Genomic DNA, 22149 nt, shown 5'->3' on the forward strand with positions numbered 1-22149 from the left:
CGTTACGCTAACTCACAGCCCTCCAAAAAGTAGACTAGTTCCGGTGCAACCCACATATGCTACACCGAAGTTTTGCTGTTTCATGCGGATTTGCAATTGCCAAGGCAGGCAGCTGGACCAGCGGGGGTCAAATTAAGTCTCTCACATCACGTACGTTTTATTATAAATTGGTGCAAATGCTGTCATTTCGTTTTTAAATTTTAGTATCTTCTTCTCCAAGTGGGTCTTCTTCAGCTTACAGCGAGCAAACCCTTTGTTGTGTTTCCAGGCTTGTTTGTATATATGATTCTGTACTGCAAATAATTCCACTAGGACAACATGTACTGCAGCACAATCAAGTAATTCCACTTCAAAAAAAATAAAAATGGTACTGCTCAATTTTGCTTTAAATTGAAAGCCATTATTGCTCATATAGGTTGAGTCCCTGAGAAATTTGATCAAAACTCGAAAGGGACATATTCACCTAAGTTCACTTAGGATGGATATCAACTATCAAATTCGGTGTTCCTCAAATAAAATTTATTCAGGGATTTCCTCAACTTAAACGCCCTATATATATATATATATATATATATATGTATGTTGTAGCCCTCCCACCAAAGGAGAGAAATCAAATGAGCTGAGCTTGGCATGTACAGTAACTGAGCACCACAAAAGTTTTGAAGGAAATAATTACTCAAAGAGGAATGCATAATTTCCTCTGGACACGGACAGTAAATATTTATTTACCAAATTATATAAAACATTAGCTTAAATTAATTATCAGAAGAACAAGTAATAAAACCTGAAAGTGACATCTCTACCACTACCACACCTTTCAAAGTACAAGAGAGAAATAAAGGTGATATACATCACACGTCTCCCCTTGGCCTTTTCATCTGAGATTCAGAGTGTCTCCTTCCTTCCATCAAAGCTATTTTCTTCAATCTTGCAGTACCAAACCCTAGTTTTGATAAATGAAAAAAATATGCGCGCCTTATTATTCTGTAAGTAAAAAGAGAAAATAATAAAAATAAAAAACTTGTTTGTTTTTCAGCGAGCAGAAACCAAACAAAAAATCTATGATAAAATACGAACCGATGTCCAAACATGAAATGTCATGTCATGTCACCTAACTTTGTTTCTCCACTGACTCACTCGCCTGTGCTTGTATGGGACGATAACAATACATCAATTTCCAAAAATTACTAATCAATTACACATTGACGTAGACGTTTATGAAAAGATGTAGTAATTTCCAGAAATACAAATAAATAAACGCTTAAACTATACCTAATTATAATTTAATGTTAAACTCGCAATCGAGAGCAGGGATTTTAGCTGCCAAGTTGCTAGACTGCACAAGTCAAACTTGGGTTTAAATAAGTTGCATATTATTTGCTAGACACCTGCGACACTGACAGTTAGGTCACCTTTTTTTTCTTCTTCTTCCTCTGTGTAAATTATGGAGTTTCAGAGCAAATTGTCAACATTTGATTTGAAATAAGATACAAGTTGAAACCAGAATGATGGAAAAAGGAAAAAAAATACTGTATTATATATTATTATTATTATCTCGTATAAATAATAATCCGCGTGGAGTGGCTTTCACATCACAATGTGATGAGTCTTTGATTAATTATCAAGAGATTATAGGATTTGGAGTATTGATTATGACATGCAAACGTAAATAAAACCTCAAAAATTATTATCCCGAATTGAGCTGTGAATTTCCGATACTGATTTATTATGGTACCCAACAAAACCCAGTGTAGCCTGATGAAGAGAAAGTATAATCACATTACACAATAACCTTTGCCTTGAACAAAAGCGGCGTACACTTGCTTTTGTCTAAATCCTTGCCCTCTTTCTTTCTTAGAAGCTCACATCAGTTGGAGGGTTACATCCAAAAGAATCCAAAAGTGCCTTCAAGTGAGGACCCCATGATATACCAAAGCAATTCCAATTGCAATTGGTGAAGAAAGACAAAGCGCACTAGCAGACAATCCACTCCAGCTGTTTTTTTTATTCATTTCACCATGTAATTTTCAACCTCCCTTGCCTGCTTGCTTTTCAGCTCAAAACTCACAAAACCCTTTAAGCCAAATTCAATTTCTCTTAGAATTGGTCTTATATTGATGCCTTTTCTTCTCATGCATGTCACTGAGTTGTTTTCGTTGAAGCATATGAGTATCAAATACACCATATAATAAGTAATTTCACTATCAATAACATAGATCGAGACCTTTTGTAATAATACTCCATATTGATTGGGCTTTGTAAGTTTGGGAACAATATCGATGTTACTAGTAGTGGGACATGAGTTCGTCCATTTGAAATCTTAATAGTTTTTATTGTGTTATATATATATATATATATATAGAAATGTTGTGTTTTCATCATCTACAACTCGTGTTAATGTGAACTGGATTAAAACTTAAAATGGAAGGCCAAAGTAGATGCTCAAAAGCACTTCTTACTTTAGGATAAGTAAACGAATAATTTCTTCATAAAAGGTCCTAGCTTAAGATGCTAAGCTTGCCATACAAAATGACCAGGTTCACTTCACCTCTACTTCCATTAGTAAAAGCTTCCTCTCAAGTCAACTCACCATTGCAAAAATGTGTGTTTCCATACATATGCCTAATCAAAAAAATAAAATTCAGAAATAACATAATTATGTGTTAGTTCATTGTTCTTCATCGTGGAAGCACTTGCATGATTTACATATTCCTCCAACAAAAGAAGAAAGAAAAAAGAAAAAAGAAAACAGAAAACAAAATAGGCACACACTGCCGACCCCATTAATGTGGTATACGCAGCCATAATCATTCCCCATGATAAGTAGCAAAGCCAATACATTATTCATTTCTTTGTCTGCTAAAAGTCCACTGCGGAATTTCGTCTGCCAAGTGTGGCGTTTCGAATGAGCCAAATGGAAGCAACCGGTTGGTCCAACCAATCCATGACATGGACATTAACAAAAAATGTCACAACCTAGCTAGCTTGCAAAGCAAAGTGTGAATCTAAAGCCTTTTGTGGTTGTGAACTTGTGGTGGAGGTTCCTGGCTTATAAGCCAAGAGAGAAGAGATGGAGCTTCCCTTCTTTTACATTTTCTTATCTTTTCTTTGTTTTCCTAATGTGGGAGTTTTAAGGTTTCATATAGGCCATCCCAAAGTGAACATTACTTGAAAAAGAGGGGCATATACTCTCCACTCTTCTTTTACGACCCCTCATTGGTTGAAATTCCTTAAGCCCTGTATTAAAATTTTGAGCTGCTTCTTACTTTCAATAACTTTACAGCCAAGCCAAGCTCCAGATTTGTCACATGGAATGGAATTTTCTTTCCACCTTGAAAGCTATTTGACTTAACAATTATTTAAACTATATGTCTGAAAACGAAATCGCTTTTAAGCTCAGTGGCTTATTCCTATTCCTATTTCTGGGGTTTCGCTTTCACACTTGCTTTTTTAGAACACAAACTGCAATAAATATATTTCCAGTTAGACACAACTCAACCAGAAGCCAAGCATTGTTAATTACAGCCACGAATCAGGCATTAGATCAACTCTCTGTCATTGCTTTAAGTAGTACTAATTGTTTACTTTTGGCCTTTTTTTTCTTTCAAATATTGATTCTGCATTTCATTATATTTTATGGAAGAATTAATAGAGTTATTCTTTATGCTGAGTTCGAGTTTGAGTTTGAGAAAGGGACCAAAAGATGGGACGAATAGAAGTGACCATATCCGAAAGAGAATTTGAATATTTGATCAAAATGGAGGATAGAATCTATATATCTTCTCCCTCCTTTTAGTTTTCCAGCTAATAATTTCAATTCGTTTCTGCGTCAATATATCAGATGAATTTGAGTTGCAGTTTTACTACCTACCAATTTGAGTTGGGCCGGGCAGTGAAAAACACAACAGGAGGTCAATGGAAAGGGGTGTTTCTGTTGATATGATGATCATATACATATGAGTAAAACGTGGAATTGTTTGTCCTCTTTCATTATATTTCAACGCACTATACCATATATCATCCTTGATTAATAAAATATACGAAGATATTTGTCTTGGAACAATCGTATTCTTTCAAATGTCAATAATTATAGGCAAAACTAGCTAATCCCAATAGCAAACCTTCCTTATTATAATTATTAGCACACTGGTTTTCATAATATATACAAGTTACAACAAGACAGCCCTACAGGTGAAGGGACTTTCTTTCAACTCTTTACTTTCTGTCAATCCAAAACTACTCAACTATATTAACTCTATCAGATAGTGACATCGGGCTTGTACAAATTTTTATATATATATATTCTCATCATATGTGACCATCTATAATATTCTATTTCAACTTGAGGTAATTCAAGGTGCACAGTGAGAGGAGCACATTCGCTCTAGCCAACCAGGCTAAGCTCATGTTTGCGGACATATGTATGTTTTTTATTTATTTATAAAAAGTATTATTGTCCTAATTTTAGGTAAGAGTAAATTTATAATTTGAATTTGAATTCTAAGTCAATGAATTAAAAATAATTAAACATCTACAGTTTATTTAAAAGTCTGAGATGAGCAAGTATAAGGTGATATGAACTTTCAAATTTGTAAACTACTTATTAATAAGCCCTTCAAAATAAGCACTTTCAGATGCACAAAATAGTCAAGTATGTTCTTAAAAACTCTAGGCGTTCAACGTTCGGGAATCTTCTATTTTATATAAAAGGAGAAAAGAAAAAGGGAAGAGAAATGTATCAATTGGCATACAGCTCTCATTTATTGTCATTTTTGGTAAGTGATTGTGATTCCCACCGATGTCATGAAAGGTATTTGCGTGATTGTTTTATTTAATTATATTTATGTGATGTTACATGTCCCATTACTTATTTTCCCTAGTGATTTTGGTAGCTAACTATAGGTGGGGAATAATCAACTATACCTTTCTGTAATTTTGTGTGTAGATGGCTAGATACATGACCGTATCATACAAACGAAGAGACAACTCCAAATGCATTGAATTTTAAAGTGAGAATTCAGAGATGCCAATTGCCAAATTGCCTCCAATCCAAGAACCCAAATGCTGATGATTGATGACCGCAGTCCAGCCCACACAAATGTCCACAGGGTTTGGCTCCTGATGTACCTCTCTCTCTCTCTCTCTCTACAAATTGCAGTTAATTAATATCAAAAATAGTACATTTTGCAATAAAAAATCATTTTGAAATAGTAAAAATAATATATTAAAAGGGGAGCATGATAAGAGACATGGGGACAGGTGCATTATAAAAATGATTGTGTCCTTTTCCCTACTTTGTCCTTATTATGTGATACCATCACTCCCAATATTACTGAATACTACTCCCCACTCATTATTATTTATATAAATTCTCTCTCCTACTAACTTAAATCAACCAACCCCAAACAAACCCACACTATATTTCTCTCATCTTTATTTATTTCTTTGCAATTTGGCTGCCCTGTTTCGGTCATTCAGTGTGCTTCTGTTACTCTGATTTTGCTCTCTTTCTGGCTTCTTAAGTGATATCAGCGAGCTCTGTTTCTCTTTGAGAATGTATGCAGAGACTGGGCTTTTGTTCCCTTATTTCCAGAATTCACCTCAAGATTTTCAGCAACTTGAGGAGTTCTGCAGAACCCAGAAGTCAAATGCTTCAGTGGTACTCTCTTTCTCTTTGTTAACATTCATATATGCACGTTTGTGAATTATCATTAATTTTGTTATCTGTGTCTTCGTTTTTCTCATAGATTAGCTTGATCTGCATTGGATTGACTAGTTCTGAGATGGGGTTGAGCCGACTTAGTATAAAGTAGTGAAATTGGCTCACTTTCTGTGCTTAATTGTGTATTCTGTCCAATACCATCTATAACCCGCTGTTTGTTTCTTGAGAAAATGGGGACTATTTGTGGATTCATTGGATGTTGGAACTTATTTACTCTGATTTATAGTTTATTTGTGAAGCTCAAAGTTCGAACTTTGACATGTTTTTATGTTTTTAAATTTATTGGTTTTATTTTCATCTAGTCCCCTGTTTGGTTGCTGAGAAAATCAGGGGGAAGATGTGAAAATTTTGGGAATTGGGAATTCAAGTTAGGGAGAGAAGATTGTTAATTTCTCATACTTATTGTTGTTTGATGAATAGAAAACAAGCGGAAAGAAAAACCTCTAATTGATGGTAAAGTTGGAATATTTAACAATTAAACCAGGCATGAAGCTCTCTTTTCTTTTTCTTCTCCAAATTTCTCTACTTTTGGAGAGGAAAAAGATGGGTCAAGAGAGAGAAATTTTTTCTTGATCATCTATGTTTTTCCCCCACATTTAATTATCCGAGCCAGAGATTCTCTTTGTATCTCTCAAACCCAAACCAAAAAACACTTTTAGAGTTTTAAATTTTTAATGGTTTCTGGGTTTCCAGAAAATGGAAAATGGAAAAGGAAAAAGAAAAATATCTCTGTCTGTCTCTTGTTTTTATTGCATCAGGGCATGCATGGAAACAGCTGGACTTAGCTTTTATGTGCTGGATCTGGAAAAGCATAAAAAAGGAAACTTGTAGAAACGTGTTGCATAATTTTTCTTTCCTTCTTTCTTTTTCTCTGCTGCGATCTTGTAGTAGGAATTGTAGCTTTTTCACCGCACTCACACTAAATGCTAAAGAAGGAAAAGACGTATTTTGCTTTGTTTTATTTCACTCGAGTGACTGTGAGAAGAAAGTTGACTTCATGGAACTGTAATCTCGGTATTAAAACTTTACTTTTGGAGAAGGTGAGGAAAAAGAATTACTTTGTGGTAGAATTGTGCCTTTGTTAACAGTTCGGAGGACAGTTTTCAGCATTAGGGATATTTCTTTAGTGTCCATATATGAGTGAGTGCCCTGAAGTTGAGAACTTGCCACTTGTCCACTTTGTTTGTGTTGGTCTGAATTTTTGGTTACTTGCTAGACCTTCACACTGCAAGCATATGCTCAAGTTTACTGGTTTTTTTTTTTCTGTGATTGTAGCTGAAATTCAATGCTTCTTTTGTATATTGCAGAATAGCTTCGCCGAGGCCTCTATGATATCAGAATATGACCTGGGAGGAGAATGGGATCTATTCAAAGCTCCAGAGCCTATAATTGAAGAGCCGGGCATTGGCCTTGATCCCATGACAGCAACCATTTCAATGATATCTTGTGGGGAAGATGTCACCTGCTCTCAAGGGCTAAAGGTTGCAGACATTGAATCATTTCAAAGTGAGCAGCTTTTGAGTGATGTCTTCTATGACAAGGATCTTTTAGGGAAAGAGGCAATAGGGGAACCACTTTCTGAGGCCCTAGATATCAAAATTCCTATTTTGACAATGGATGCAAATCAAATTCAGGAAAACAAACCAATTCGCGATGTAACATTCCAGAAAAGTGTCAGCTCAGGATGTTTAACCTCAAGGGAGTGGATGCATGGAACTTCAACGAAGCCAAGTTTCCTGGATTTTCCTGGAATGGATTTTGGTGCTGCTTATGGTATTCGGAGGGCATATAGTGAAGGAGATATTAAGGTCAGAGATAGATAGTTTTCTTATTTCATGTTTATGTATTATGAGATTTGTAAACATTAAAATTCTTACAAAAGTGAAAACAACTACAGCGAGGTTGTGTGGAAAAGAGGTTATGAATTAAAAAGTAAAAAAGGAAAAAGAAAAAAGAAAAAAGAAGGAGACCTGGCTATTTTAATGGACACATCTAGTAATTGATGCTTGTGATTGAAGTTGCAATCTTTGGTGCATACAAATTCATTAGGGAATTTACCAACATTTTCCAGCTAAGAGACTGATGCATTTGTGCAACTGATGTCTGCGAATCTCTTGACCCCTATGTCTAGAAATTAGGGAATCATTTCAGGGATAATATCTCTCTGCACATTAGAACCCATTGATAATATCATTACTGAGAAATTGTTGGCTTTGTAACAAAGTCTGCTGGACTGAGAAATGTTTAGACATGTCTGGCCATTTCCACAGGATAGGACTGGGTCATTGATACTGAGTTTTTATGACAGACTCTTGATAACATCAACACAAGCCTCCTCCATTCTTCGCTTGAGCGGCCCATAGTCATCAGCAACTGCACCACTGAGGAACGCAGGGAAAAGCTTTCAAGATACCGCAACAAGAAGACAAAAAGGAACTTTGGAAGGAAAATCAAGGTAAAATTCTGATCCATATTGTTTCTATAGACTCAGTACTTTTATATATTGAATAAATTTTCAACAGAAACTTATCAAAGCGAGATATAGAAGCAAAACTACGGACTGCATAGCTATGTACCAAAGCAACATTCTCAGTAAATGTCTCCTTAATGTTCTAATCCCATCCTGCATACTCGGATCCCTTATCGTATTAGCTCGTAGACTCGCAGTGAACAAGCAGTATCTGTTTTCTCATTCTTTTTCTTCTTTTTATAATCAATGATCTTTAGAACATTTAACCTTTGCCAAACCTCAGGGACCTACTATTGTTCAAGTCTTTTGCATTGGATGTTTGTTGGGTTTTCTATGAGGATTGAGTCGATTGAGCTTTGTAATTATTTTCTTGGGGATGTTGAAAGGGGGTTGCTGTTAAATATATATATATATATATATATATGCATGGATGATTTCCTGCCCTGTTAATAGGTAAGATTCAAAAAGTTGCAGTATGTACACCTGTGTAACTATCATATTATCTCTTGCTGTCAAAAATTGGAATGATTTCAAAGAGAATATGAAGGACTTTCTTACTACACTTACTGGATTCAGGACTTGAGCTGATCCGTCACTGTAGGAAGGTATGAAACTAATAAAATGCTTTTTATTTCAGTATGCATGCAGGAAGGCTCTTGCAGACAACCAGCCGAGGATCCGTGGAAGATTTGCAAAGACTGAAGAAACTTATGGCAAGAGGCAATAACTGTTGACTACTTTTATATACTAATAAGAAGAATGTAGGAACGAAGTAGCTAGCTAGGTCCAATGGTATATGTAATGGAAGAGAGATGAGATCAGTAGTAGCGTAAGCCTGGCATATAAAATAGACTTGGAATCAGATTAGGTATTGCTCATCAATAAACCAGACCCCAAAATCATCTGCTAAGTATTTGATCTCTATCATCAGCTGTAATAACCTCCTTTCTAGACCTGCATATGGCCAACTGCGTACGTATGTAAATAGGGTATGTGGAATAATCATCTGGGGAAGCAAAAGAGTTGTACTTGTTCATATTATATGTTATGAAATTGCAATCTTTGTAGTCCCTCCTCCACTGGTGCAATGGCGTCTTGACAAAGATGTTGGATTCACAAGATGAACTTGTTCATATTATTATTGTATGCTATGAAATTTTTCAGTCCATGAATATATATATGCATATATACATTATACACACGACAGGAACCTGACAGATCAATTTTCATGCCTGTCTCTGACCCATTCCATCTTGGGCTTGCAAATTAAGGCTCCAAGAACAAGTCAAGAAAATGCTCCAAGGAACAACCCGCAAATACTTGGCACCGAATCTTCATGATAAGATTATTTAAAAAAAACAAAAAAAATATTAAAAAAAACCTTGAATATCTCCATCTCTCTCCTTCCACCAACACAAGAATTTTTTACTTTTCCGGGTGCTGCCCATCATTGGGATTGCAGAGAATTCAATATAAATCCAAATTCCTAACCACAACTAAGAACTCATCTATGTCTTGATTGCCCATGACATGACCGCTATAACCATTTTTTTTCAGTAATGACATTGAAATTGAAGCCTATAAAACTCGAATTAACCCTCTTTTCTTTGCCCATTATTTTATCGTTGATATATAGCTCACACTTCATGTGGATGTGGTTCTTCTCAAAACTACACGAAATTAAGAGCAACCAAACTTTGTTCATTTCAAAAGTTTGAATCAAAACCCATCCACCAAAAACACCAACCTTTGGGACAGACGACAGAGGTATCATTTCATGACAACCCACCCACAATATAAAACGATGAAAATATCTTCTGAATTTTCACCATGAGGCAACAAACAAAACCCATTTTTACAAATTTGTGAAAAATGTCAACTTTCCATTCGGGCCTCAAGGTCGGTGTTAAAATTTGGCGGCAGGCCAAGGCTTTGCTCTTCAATTTCAGAAACAGACTAGTTTCGAGTTTCAACCCAACACCAATCAATTAGCCAAAGCTAATTTGAACTTTCATCTGCTTAGTCTACCACAAACACCATCCATCCAATTCGAAAAATTTGAAGACAAGGCCATGTTAGATTTCCATGAAAACAAAGCTCACAACAAAGGATCAATTTCCACAAATTTGTACGAATCAACCGAGTATTAGACTTTGGTCCAACCAACCAAAATATGTAAAACAGTAAAACTGAACAAGTGCAGTCATGTGTGCTTTGTGTTCCAACAAGAACATATGGGAAGATGGAGGGCCCACCAACATAACAGAACATGACATAAGAAGCTGAACGAAACGTTCTATGGTAAGCATAAGCATAAATATCCCAACATTTCCTTAGCGACATCAGCACAACTCCAACATTCTTGGAAGTTGGAACAAACTCTTTGCTCAAACACCATAACCACCGAACATATGCATAACTCAACTCCCATCCCATGTTTGCTCCTCAACTCAAAACTCCATCATTGTAATTTGTATTCTACTCTGCAACTTGACCTTCCAACTTGCAGAACACGTTTATATTACAACGGTTTTAACTTCTTTTTCGTTTTACTTTTAATACCTCTAAAATACAAAACAATACCTTTTTTTTTGGCCATTTTCTTCTGCTGGCCGGTTGACTTTCCAAAAATTCATGTGGTGCTTCTCTGCACGAAAGCAACACCAAACTCTGTTCATTTTCAAAACCCCTCCACCTAAATCACCAACCTATCGTTAAATCTCAAAAACCCCGCCTTACCTTTGGGACAGATAGACCCACGACATATAAATATAAATATAAAACTGTTGACAAGATGTTCTGAATTCACGAGCTATCTGTAGACTATCGATGCAACAAAACACAAAATTTAGATATGGAAATACCAAAATAAAACCCATTTGGCATTTACCAAACTTGCAAGTGAAGAAGTGCAGTTAAGAAAGGAAAACTTTGAAATGGGCCTGAAGGTGGTGGTCTTAAAATTGGTCGGTACCGACCGGCATAGACTCAAGCCAAGGCCATGATACTCTTCAATTTCAGAAACAGAGGAATTTCAACCCAACACCAAACTTTTACAAAATTTGATGTTCTATCTACCACACAGAACAGACACTGCCCCCATCCAACTCCAAAAATTGAGGCAAGCCCATCTTTGATTCCCATAGACATCTTCGTCTCGTCGAACTTGAAAGTTTCAATGTTTTTTTCTTTTCTTTTCAAGTCAACCGTCAAACGAAAAGATGGCTCGCAAAAGGATCAATTTTTCACAAATTTGTGCTAATCAACCGAGTAGAAACTCTGAGCAGCCAAAAGCAAAAGGTAAACATAATTTTTTACACGAAATACATTCCAATAATGGTAACAGTGACCAGTTAAGCAGGACAACCAACATGAAGATACCCAAAATAACCCTACCAAAAAATTGGTGGGAAAATTCGTGATTTCCACTGGTGAATTTCTTACTTCAAGTTCAAAACACTATCCTTCGTATCATACCATGAAAAACCATCGGGAAAGAAAACCAAGATTTATGTTTTTTCCATGACCGCCACCACCCGGCATAAAAAAGTTGAAGAATTTTAAAACTCCACCTTTGCCGTATTCCGATGACCACCATCCTAGTACAACTCAATTTGCAGAAATATTTCTACAACAAATTTTGAATCAAACCCATCAATAATTTCATCTATGAATCTATCCTGTACATTCACAACCCCCACAAAAATGTCGAAATAATTTCACACTGCCCTCTGGTCAGTGGTTACCTCCAGCCATATTCGAATTTGCAGCGTTCAAAAACAAGAAAAGCCCATCACAACCAACAACCATCAAGCAATTAAATGAGCCACGCTACTAAAGTTTATAAATTGGTTCGTCAATTTAATTTAACACTGGGGTAACCCAAATCGAAACAGAAACAGAAACTTAGAAATTGAATGCTACATTATAATTTAAAGTTTCCAACTTTCTTGGAACAACCTTTGCAACATGTCTCTCCCTCTCTGTCTAAAAAAACCATAGAAACCACCCATTAAATCCACAATGGCGCACAAAAATAAACATAACAATGAAACCCAGCCCAACCAGATTGTCCATGACGACCATGCTCATGACCTTGCCAGAAGAATTGTGCTCTAAACACGTAAGGTGCACGTTAGCCCCTACCACTCTCTCTCTCTCTCTCTCTCTCTCTCTCTCTCTCACATCTTACTCTCTAATATAACACTTTGCAAGATAACGCCGACCCGCTTCTCTCTCTCTCTCTCCCCTCCCTACTCTGTCACCCGCCCTATTCCTCTCTTTCTCTCACTAAAAAAATTTCGCACAAAATTAAAAAAAAAAGAGAGAATTTACAAGACTCCAATTTACTATTTTCCTTCGCTGCTTATCATAATTACATTACAATTTGTGTAAGCAATTTCATATTCTCTCTTCTTTCTCTCTGCGCTGAAGCAGTTGAGAAACTTCCTGGATAGATCCCTATTTCTCTGTCCGACTCCTTTTGTGAATTTCGATCCTTTTCATCTAATACTCAAGCATTCTCTTTGCTCAATTTTTTCCTCTGTCTTTCTCTCCTCATTCTCTGTCTTTTTCTCGGGAAGAAGATTCTTCATTAGTCGTTATCGTTTCAATTGCTCTGTTTTGGGGAATCCAATTGGGAATTAGGGTTTATTTGTTTTACTGAGAATTGGGTTTTGATGTGCAAGCAAAAGGCTTTTGTGGGTATTATGTTGAAGTAAGATTTCTTCTTTGGTTTATGGGATTCAGAGATTCGTGTGGTTTCTAAATTATTTTTGAAAGAATGATAATCAAGAAGAACCTCAAATCCCAAATGCCGAGTCTGAAACGGTGCAAACTCGGCGAGTCAGCGGGTGAGGACGAAGATAACTCGGGCAGGAAGAAGAGGAAGACTAATGGGTATTACCCTCTCAATCTACTCGGCGAGGTCGCCGCTGGTATTATACCGGTCAGTCTTCACGGTTTGCTCGGTTCAGTTGGGGCCGAGAAGGGCTTCTCTGCTTCGTGGTGCACCGAAGTCTCGTGCTCCCCTGAGGTGGAGTTGAAATCGAAGAGCAGAGAGTCAGCCAAAGCGAAGACTAATCGGACGGCAGAAGTTTCGCGGCCGCCTCTAGTGAGGACTTCGAGGGGCCGAGTTCAGGTACTTCCTTCTCGGTTTAATGACTCCGTTATTGAGAACTGGAAGAAAGAAAGTAAGACTAGTTTGCGTGATTATAGTATAGATGAGGAGATTGAGTGTAAAAAAGAGAAAGCTAGCTTTAAAGCCCCCAAACAAAGGTAGCCAAAATGCCAAAAAGACACGAAATGCTGAGAGAATTGGATATAACAGTAAGAAGTATTCGGGTTTGTGTGAAGAAGAAGATGAAGTAGAGGAAGAAGGGAGTATGCGGTTTAGAAGTTTAGATATTAGGAAGTATTCGAGCTCACGTAGTACACTCACGTCAGTGCATGAGCAATTGGTTGAAGATGACAAGTGTCCAGTTGCAGAAATTGATGAACAAGATGATTTAGTGGGCACAGTGAGGGCTCCAAATGAGAGGAGAGATGGATTGTATGGACCCGAAGACTTTTATTCGGGTGATACAGTGTGGGCGAAGCCAGGGAGAAAGGAGCCTTTCTGGCCTGCCATTGTTATTGATCCAATTTCGCAAGCGCCTGAGCTAGTTTTGAGGGCTTGCATACCAGATGCAGCATGTGTGATGTTCTTTGGATACTCTGGGAATGAGAATCAAAGGGTATGAATTACTTTCCATATGGAGTTTTTATCTATATTTATGAACTTGCTCTATTTTCATGTTTAGAAGAGTGACCATTTATTAAAAAAATTTGTATTATCTTGAGCAGGATTATGCTTGGGTCGGACGAGGGATGATTTTTCCCTTTATGGATTATGTGGACAGGTGTGGTTGTTGTCTTACAAGAGCTGGAATTGCAATTTATTAATCGCTCTGTCGTTATGTAATATTTTGCATGATATAGGTTCCAGGCGCAGTCCGAATTGAACAGCTGCGAGCCCTGTGAATTCCAGATGGCAATTGAGGAGGCATTTTTGGTGGAACAAGGGTTTACGGAAAAGTTGATAGCAGATATAAACATGGCGGCAATGTATGATGACTCTCTACTTGGAGGGGTTCAAGAGGCTACAGGTTCAAATCATGATCTGGACTGTCAATTACTGAACCAGGCAAGTTCTCTTAGAGTGCTCTTTCCTGTCTTTTATATTGTGTAATTTCTAGGGCGTAATATGGATTGTAGAATTGCTCAAATATCATCTGAAGATTAATTCAAATGAAATTGATATGGCTGGAGATGAATTTGCTGATGGATATTTGGCTATTGCTTTGCTTTGTTGAGAATGCAGCATTAGCCAAAGAATCCAATAAAGATAAGACCTTAGTTGCAAACTATATTTTCTTCTCCTTATTTTTCTCAGCAACAAATTGGAAAGAAGAGGTTTTCTCTTTGATAAAAGACACTTTTTAAAGATTCCCATAGTTTATCGAATTTGGTTTCTGTAAGCAGGACGTATATGGGAAGAAGAGAGACATACGACCCTGTGAAGGCTGCGGTGTTTACCTTCCTTTTAAAATGACAAAGAAAATGAAGGTTTCAACTCCTGGAGATCAATTTCTTTGTAAAACGTGTGCTAAGGTTTGTATGACCTACCTTGTGTTTGGTGTTCTTATATTAGTTTTCAGTTTTCAGTTCTTAAGGGAACATTTTTCTGTGTTCTGAATATTGTGCATTGTTTACATTACGTGCAAATCTTATTTCAGTTAACAAAATCAAAGCATTATTGTGGCATATGCAAGAAGATTTGGAATCATTCAGACAGTGGAAGTTGGGTGAGGAATCTTACAAGACATGTTTGAGTTATGAATTTATGATTATAGTTCCTATTTGTAGATAACTGCAGTTACTTATGAAATTATTGTTATACGTTTCCTTTGTGAGTAGGTTCGCTGTGATGGTTGTAAAGTGTGGGTGCATGCAGAATGTGACAAAATTTCCAGCAACCTATTTAAGGTCTGTCTTTTAGACTAAATATCTAACATTGTTGTTTTCCTCCTTCATAATGAGTGCGAAGAGATTCTAAACTTCCCTTACCATGTTATTTCCTTTTTGAAGAATTTGGGAGGCACTGAGTACTACTGCCCTACTTGCAAAGTGAAATTTAATTTTGAATTATCAGATTCTGAAAAAGGGCAACCAAAAGTAAAGTAAGTCTAATTGAATTTTCATTCTATAAATACATTGGGTTTATTTTTTCACTAATGATTCTAGAGTTTCTGATGCAGATTGAGTAAAAATAATGGTCAATTGGTGCTGCCTAACAAGGTTACTGTTCTCTGCAATGGCGTGGAAGGCATTTATTTTCCAAGTCTTCACTCGTAAGCATAAGATTGAATTTTTTCCTTTTTGGGTAGAAATTAAATTTGGAATTAGTCTTGGTGCTTGAATTCTTAATACTTTTTTCACTTTAATAAGGAAGTCAATTTGATAATTACTTTGGTTTGACGTCTGAAAATATTTTATTCATATATACATTTACTTTTTTATGTTTCAGAGTCGTGTGCAAGTGTGGTTTTTGTGGGGCAGAGAAACAAGCACTTAGTGAATGGGAGCGACACACAGGTTCCAAATCAAGAAATTGGAGGACTAGTGTCAAAGTGAAAGGTTCTTTACTGCCACTGGAACAATGGGTTTGTACTATACTTGCAGATTTCTTTGTTTTCCCCCCCTTCAACAGTATGTCTATGCCCTCTCCATTTGGGAATTTGGGACATAATCTTATGGCAGTCTCATTTGACTTTGCAGATGCTGCAGTTAGCAGAGTATCATGAAAATGCTATTGTGTCTTCCAAACCTCCTAAACGGCCTTCTATTAAAGAAAGAAAACAGAAATTGCTTACTTTTTTGCAAGGTATATTTGTTTTATAATTTGGGGAATTTAATTTCTCATTGCAATAGCCACATGAACTGATGTACACCAACCGTATTCTTCCAATTGCTTTGACAGAAAAGTATGAACCTGTTCATGTCAAGTGGACAACAGAACGATGCGCTGTATGTAGATGGGTTGAAGATTGGGACTACAATAAAATCATCATCTGCAACAGGTATCATCAATAAGGTTCATTTTCGGAGTATTCATTGTCAAATGATGACTCAGGACCAACTGTTGGATGGACCTTAGAGACTTAATAAGTTCTAAAGGCATGAAAATCATTTGAGTGCTTAATGTTTCTTTTCAATCAGATGTCAAATAGCTGTTCATCAAGAATGCTATGGAGCAAGAAATGTTCGGGATTTCACTTCGTGGGTCTGCAAAGCATGTGAAACACCTGCAGTCAAGCGAGAATGTTGCCTCTGTCCTGTTAAAGGCAAGTTTTTAGAGGGCGTGGATTTGTTGAGTCATGCGGTATCATGTCATGAAGTATCATTTTACTGTCATGATCTTGTATCTTTGATCTGATCTTTTGCTTATGCACTTTTTTCCCCAGGAGGTGCTTTAAAGCCAACTGATATTGAGACATTGTGGGTTCATGTTACATGTGCTTGGTTCAGACCTGAAGTCTCTTTTGCTAGTGATGAAAAGATGGAGCCAGCTCTTGGGATCTTGAGTATTCCATCAAATTCTTTTGTGAAGGTACTCTTTGTTCTTGTATATATTTATTTTTGGCTAATTCCAATCCGAACTCATTCATTAGAATGTTTATATACTTTTGATCATATAATCGATTTTTTTTGGAAAATCCTTGAAGACTTCTATATTTAATTCTCACAAGCATGGTATGTTAACAAATGACACCTAACCCTTCACATCCACAATTAGTTTCATTGATACAATATAACAAAATTTCACATATGTTCAAACCACAAAAAATGGAGAGTGAGTTATGTGATAACTAGTTTGACATAGTGGATCTAGAAATGATCCAGAATGTACCATGTCAATGATTGTGAGTCTAGTTTTTCTTTTCTTTTTATTTTGATCTTATTGACTGCACCCTGAATTATTTAACTGATGCAATCTAATGGTTATTTGTTCTCATTTGCTTCAGATTTGTGTTATCTGTAAGCAAATTCATGGTTCATGCACGCAATGTTGCAAGTGTTCCACTTATTACCATGCAATGTGTGCATCAAGGGCAGGTTATCGCATGGAGGTGAGTTTATTGCTCTTTGTTTATTCTCATTATATTCTCATTTATTATTTTGTGGTAGCTTCTGGTTTCTGAAGTCGTAGCATCTTAAGGTGATATGTGAATCAGATTACTTATCTTTCTGGTGATACGTGATGCATTTGTCTATGCATTCTTAATATGCAGTTGCACTGTTTGGAGAAAAATGGAAAACAGATCACAAAGATGATCTCTTATTGTGCTTATCACAGGTGTGGATTCTTTTCTTTTTACTTCAATTTAAGTTTCCCTTCCTCCCTTTTGTCTCTCATATTGGCTTCTGTTCTTTTGCCTCTAATTGTTGTCTTTCTTGGACATATGTAAGTTTTTCCTAACTTTTGTCCTTCACAAGCTTACAGTTTCAATTCTGGTGCAGGGCTCCAAATCCAGATACTGTCTTAATTATACAGACTCCTTTAGGGGTGTTTTCCGCCAAAAGCCTTCTCCAAAATAAGAAGAGGCCTGGTTCAAGGTTAATTTCGTCCAATAGAACAAAGCTGGAAGAGGTTTCGACAGTTGAAACTACTGAGCCTGAGCCATTATCTGCTGCAAGGTGCCGAGTATTCAAAAGATTGAAAAATAACAAGAAGGTAGTCTACTCTGATGCCTAGTTACTTACCCAAACACATTATAGTGACCAGCAATTGACAGTAAACAATTAGATGCTACTTTGTAATATGTTCCTGCTGCCACTAAAATAGATGGCAAATGGATTATCATATATTGGTGGACCAGTTGGGAGGTTATTATTATATCATTGTTGAATCAGTTAGATCTGTGATTAGCCTGATCTTTTCTCACTATCTTTTATTTTTCCTGATGGCTAGAGAGTAGAGGAAGATGCTGTTGCGCACCAAGTGATGGGACATTCCCATCATCCCCTTGGAGCAATTCGAAGTTTGAATACATTCAGAGTAACCTTTTACCTTTTCCGAATTTGATGGGATAGTATAGTCGTTTCTATCACTTTTCATGTGGGATTTAAAATAATATCAAACTGACATTCTTGTTTGTTTCTTCAATAGATAGTAGAGGAGCCTCCAACTTTTTCGTCTTTTAGAGAACGGCTGTACCATTTACAGGCAAATATCTTTCTTATCATCCCTTCAATATTCAATGATCTTAGTTGTTTTTCTTACTATTTTTAGGTGTATGTATATGAATGCAGAGAACCGAACATGATCGTGTTTGCTTTGGTAGATCTGGGATACATGGATGGGGTCTCTTTGCACGCAGAGACATTCAAGAAGGAGAAATGGTATGGAATTTGAACATTGAGCTACATGTTTTATTAAAATCATATTATGTTGTTAAGTTTATGCATGTTCTTGAGAAGTTATTCCGTAATGTTGAAGCATGTGTCTGGTTCAGGTTCTTGAATACCGTGGTGAACAGGTGAGGCGCAGTGTTGCAGATCTTAGGGAGGCACGTTACAGATCAGAAGGCAAAGACTGCTATGTGAGTTGAATTCTTTTCAAGTGGTCTACATTATTACTTTCATAATTGGTTCTAGGTATCTCCGAAGTAGCGAAACAGAAACACTTCTTTTCTCAAGGCTCATGTTTACTCTGCAGCTGTTTAAGATCAGTGAAGAAGTGGTGGTGGATGCTACTGATAAAGGAAATATAGCACGCCTGATCAACCATTCAGTAAGTCATTCTGAAGAATGTTAGGGTGCTGCCTTCCTTTTCATAATTTGCTCCTCTACAGTCTGTTTCTGTCATCACAGTCACTCTCATTCCTTACTGATGTGTTGTTGCTTATCTTTAACACAGTGCATGCCCAATTGCTATGCGAGGATCATGAGTGTGGGCGATGAGGAAAGCCGGATTGTACTTATTGCAAAGGCTGACGTAACTTCCGGTGACGAGCTAACGTATGTATCTCTCTCTCTCTCGGTTCCTTACGAGGAAGCTTAAGCTTAACGTGCGTACATATTCCCTTGTTGACTCTGGCAGGTACGATTACTTGTTTGATCCTAACGAGCCTGATGAATTCAAAGTCCCTTGTCTATGTAAAGCTCCCAACTGTCGGAAATTCATGAATTAGTAGGATGATGATGATGATGTTGATGATGATGAATATATACGCAGTCTCACTCACTCACTCACTTGCACAGGCCAATTGTTTCTCCGCAAGGAACAACACTAACCCCATTCCCCTCCCCTACCCTACCCCTCTGCGGGATCTCACAGTGCATATACCAAATTTGTAATTTTGCCAAGGAAAGGAAAAAAAAAAAAAAAGGCAGAAAAGAAAAGGGAATAGTGTACTTTTATTTTGTTTTTTGGACTCACTTTTAAGCTTAATAAAAGCTATAGCTTTTGCCTGCTTTTTGGTTTTGGGCATTTGTGTATATTTCTGTATGTACGCTTTTATTATTAGTGATGACAATAGGTCATTCTTTTATTATTAGTGACGTGGCACCCTCTAAACTCGAAAATGAAGATAAATATAATAATTACTCCAGTTTAAGGGGATGTGGACACCTAATTACAATCGAATTAAATTTTAAAAAATCACAATACAATGATTTTAGTTTGAAATAATTAAGTTAGTTTAGAGTGTTTGATCATGAGAACGCGGCGTTTTCTTCCAAACCAAGTAGACAGCCATGGGGGATCACCTGAGACAACTCGGTAGCCTGCACTGGAGTACAATTGGCGAGCACCCAAATCATCCTCATAAGCCCGGAGAGCAAGATACTCGAAACCCCATTCAACTGAGAGCATATCACACCCCTTTAGCAGAACACTCCCTACTTTCTTCCTCCTGTCAGTCAACTCAAATATTTATTCATCTCTTCATCATGTTAAAATAACCAAACCAAAACCCAGTACAAAACATAAAAATGTAAATAAGACCTGAAACTCTTCAAAACAGCTATCCCAGACACGTAAAGATATTCCTCTGCCTCCGACGGCAGATGCTGAAGCACATCCCGGTCTCTCGACACTGTAACATCCACTACACCCACAAGGTTTTCTTGTGAGTTGGAAGTGTCAAGTGTAGGCTCAGCAACCAAACAGGCATACCTGTGGCATTATGTCTGATCATACTAATATCATCAAAATGCAGCTCCACAAATATGCATGACCTAAATTATGAACCCATTTCCAAATGCATTGCTTTGCTTACCTATTCGGAGGTGAGTTCCTAAGTTTATATACAAGCCCAGAAAGCACTTCAGCCTGTGTTTGCAGCAGCAATCAAATTAAAAACAAAACCATCATTACCATATTTATATCTGATTGTTTGGAGTTTGAATTAGACAGGAATTTGAACTGAAAATAACAACAACAACAACAACAACAAGAAGAATGAAAAGCAGAACATATTAGATTATAAACCTGGAAGAATTGGAAGAAGAGATCATTGAAGAGAAACACAGGCTCATGGAATGCTTCAGCTTGAACTTGAGCTGCCCTTCTCACCTCATCTCCATTCCTAAACAAACTCCTCACCTTCCAACCAAACTCACTCACCAAATACTTAAACTCTCCCTTTCTATCAATACCAAATTTCCCACTCCCCACAAACCCAACTTCCTCAGCAGCTGACGAGCTTGATGAACTGGTACTGCAGCAATGCACCACACAACAACTAGCCTTACTTTCTGATCTCTCAAACTGCCCCTCAAAATGAATCATTTTCAATTTAGTCCTCCTTGCTGGTCTAGAAAGAGTAGCAGTAAATCCACATGAAATCTCTGCGCAGCGTTTTCCTGATATGTTGGGGTAGCTTGCTGCTATCAAATGAGCCATATTTGCTTTGCTGTTGATTGCTGGTTTTAATAACTTACATCTTTAAATCTGTTATTCTTTAAAGTCTATGCCATTCATTCAAGTTTACATTTTCTGCTCTTTGTTTAGTTTATAATGGGAGGGACTGTGAGGGTGACAACTTAGTTGTTAAAGCAAAAAGATAAGAAGATGTAGGCACGAGTGGTCCTTACTTCCTGCTTGGTTTAGGCCAGAAATAAAGATTCCACGTGGCAGAACTTGGGCCGACCACGTGGACTTGCAAAATAATAGGAACTACCACTTCGGTAACAGCAGACTTCACTTCAGTACCAGTCACATTAACATGTCGGATTTTCCTGTTTTTGGTTTGTTGGTTACCAACTTACCATACATACTACTTGGGACTGGACATGAAGTGCTCTCTCTCCGAATTTTTTTACGTTTATTTCATGCACAGTTTTTAAAGTTCAAAGCTTTTCTGTTTTTCTTTGTTGCGACTGAATTAAATTTCAGCCATTAGACTTAACAGAAATTAGATAACTGATATTGTGATTTTCAGCATTGAGTTTACGCATAACAAACATCTTAACGTATCATATATACATAAAAGTTAGATATTAAATGAAAGCTCAATGAAATTGAAATTTACAAACAAAAAGAAAGATTTAAAGTTAAGAGCCTTGAAAAAGCCTTTCATCTTCTATCTTCCATGCGTGCAGCTGGTTCATGCTTGCTGCCACTTTCACTAGGGGCTTGGACTTGCATGGTTAGACCCATTGGTCATACTACTTCCCCCACTATTATTCCCATCTCTCCTTTCTTCAATTATCTCTGCTCTCCGTTAACCTGAAACGACCAAACTTGAACAAGATTTTTTTTTTCTTTTGAGATGGTTTTTCTTAGCAACTTCACCCCACTGAGTTTTCAGCACATACATTATGCTGTGGTTTTTCCCATTCTTCTTTTTCATGTCCCACGGCCTCAAGTTTACATCTCCTTGTACAAGACCAGGGTCTGTCAGTTGAACAT

General features: G+C 37.0%; 3 protein-coding genes across 4 annotated transcripts; 2 read left to right on the plus strand and 1 right to left on the minus strand.

Annotated features, from left to right (window-relative positions):
- The first annotated feature begins 5369 nt into the window (after window positions 1–5369).
- On the plus strand, window positions 5370–9267 carry LOC103333639 (CCT motif family protein). 2 transcript variants are annotated; one of them, XR_016126900.1, is made up of 4 exons: window positions 5370–5659; window positions 7030–7530; window positions 7993–8177; window positions 8830–9267. XR_016126900.1 is itself a non-coding variant. In XM_008236518.3 (4 exons), the coding sequence occupies exons 1-4, from the start codon at window positions 5555–5557 to the stop codon at window positions 8917–8919; spliced, it is 843 nt and encodes a 280-aa protein (XP_008234740.2). In that variant the 5' UTR covers window positions 5376–5554; the 3' UTR covers window positions 8920–9267. The 2 variants fall into 2 exon arrangements, 1 of the variants encoding a protein (XP_008234740.2); XM_008236518.3 differs by having other exon boundaries at window positions 5376–5659; window positions 8031–8177.
- Window positions 9268–12833: 3566 nt separating this feature from the next.
- SDG29 (SET domain group 29) lies at window positions 12834–19719 on the plus strand. Its single transcript, XM_008236517.2, is given in 24 exon segments — window positions 12834–13424; window positions 13426–13927; window positions 14037–14092; window positions 14172–14376; window positions 14715–14843; window positions 14969–15037; window positions 15150–15218; window positions 15321–15412; window positions 15491–15583; window positions 15760–15895; window positions 16011–16116; window positions 16213–16312; window positions 16452–16576; window positions 16697–16842; window positions 17258–17362; window positions 17525–17589; window positions 17754–17967; window positions 18205–18291; window positions 18403–18459; window positions 18546–18635; window positions 18749–18835; window positions 18952–19026; window positions 19153–19253; window positions 19336–19719. Coding segments are annotated over 24 exon segments (3249 nt in total). The 5' UTR covers window positions 12834–12975; the 3' UTR covers window positions 19427–19719.
- Window positions 19720–19808: 89 nt separating this feature from the next.
- On the minus strand, window positions 19809–21247 carry LOC103333637 (Acyl-CoA N-acyltransferases (NAT) superfamily protein). Its single transcript, XM_008236516.3, has 4 exons — window positions 20728–21247; window positions 20516–20568; window positions 20242–20412; window positions 19809–20149 (listed from the first exon to the last, which is right to left on the minus strand). The coding sequence occupies exons 1-4, from the start codon at window positions 21139–21141 to the stop codon at window positions 19927–19929; spliced, it is 861 nt and encodes a 286-aa protein (XP_008234738.2). The 5' UTR covers window positions 21142–21247; the 3' UTR covers window positions 19809–19926.
- Window positions 21248–22149: the final 902 nt, after the last annotated feature.

Source organism: Prunus mume, linkage group LG5 (genome assembly GCF_029339155.1).
Source record: "Prunus mume cultivar Tortuosa linkage group LG5, ASM2933915v1, whole genome shotgun sequence".
NCBI classification, from domain to species: domain Eukaryota; kingdom Viridiplantae; phylum Streptophyta; class Magnoliopsida; order Rosales; family Rosaceae; genus Prunus; species Prunus mume.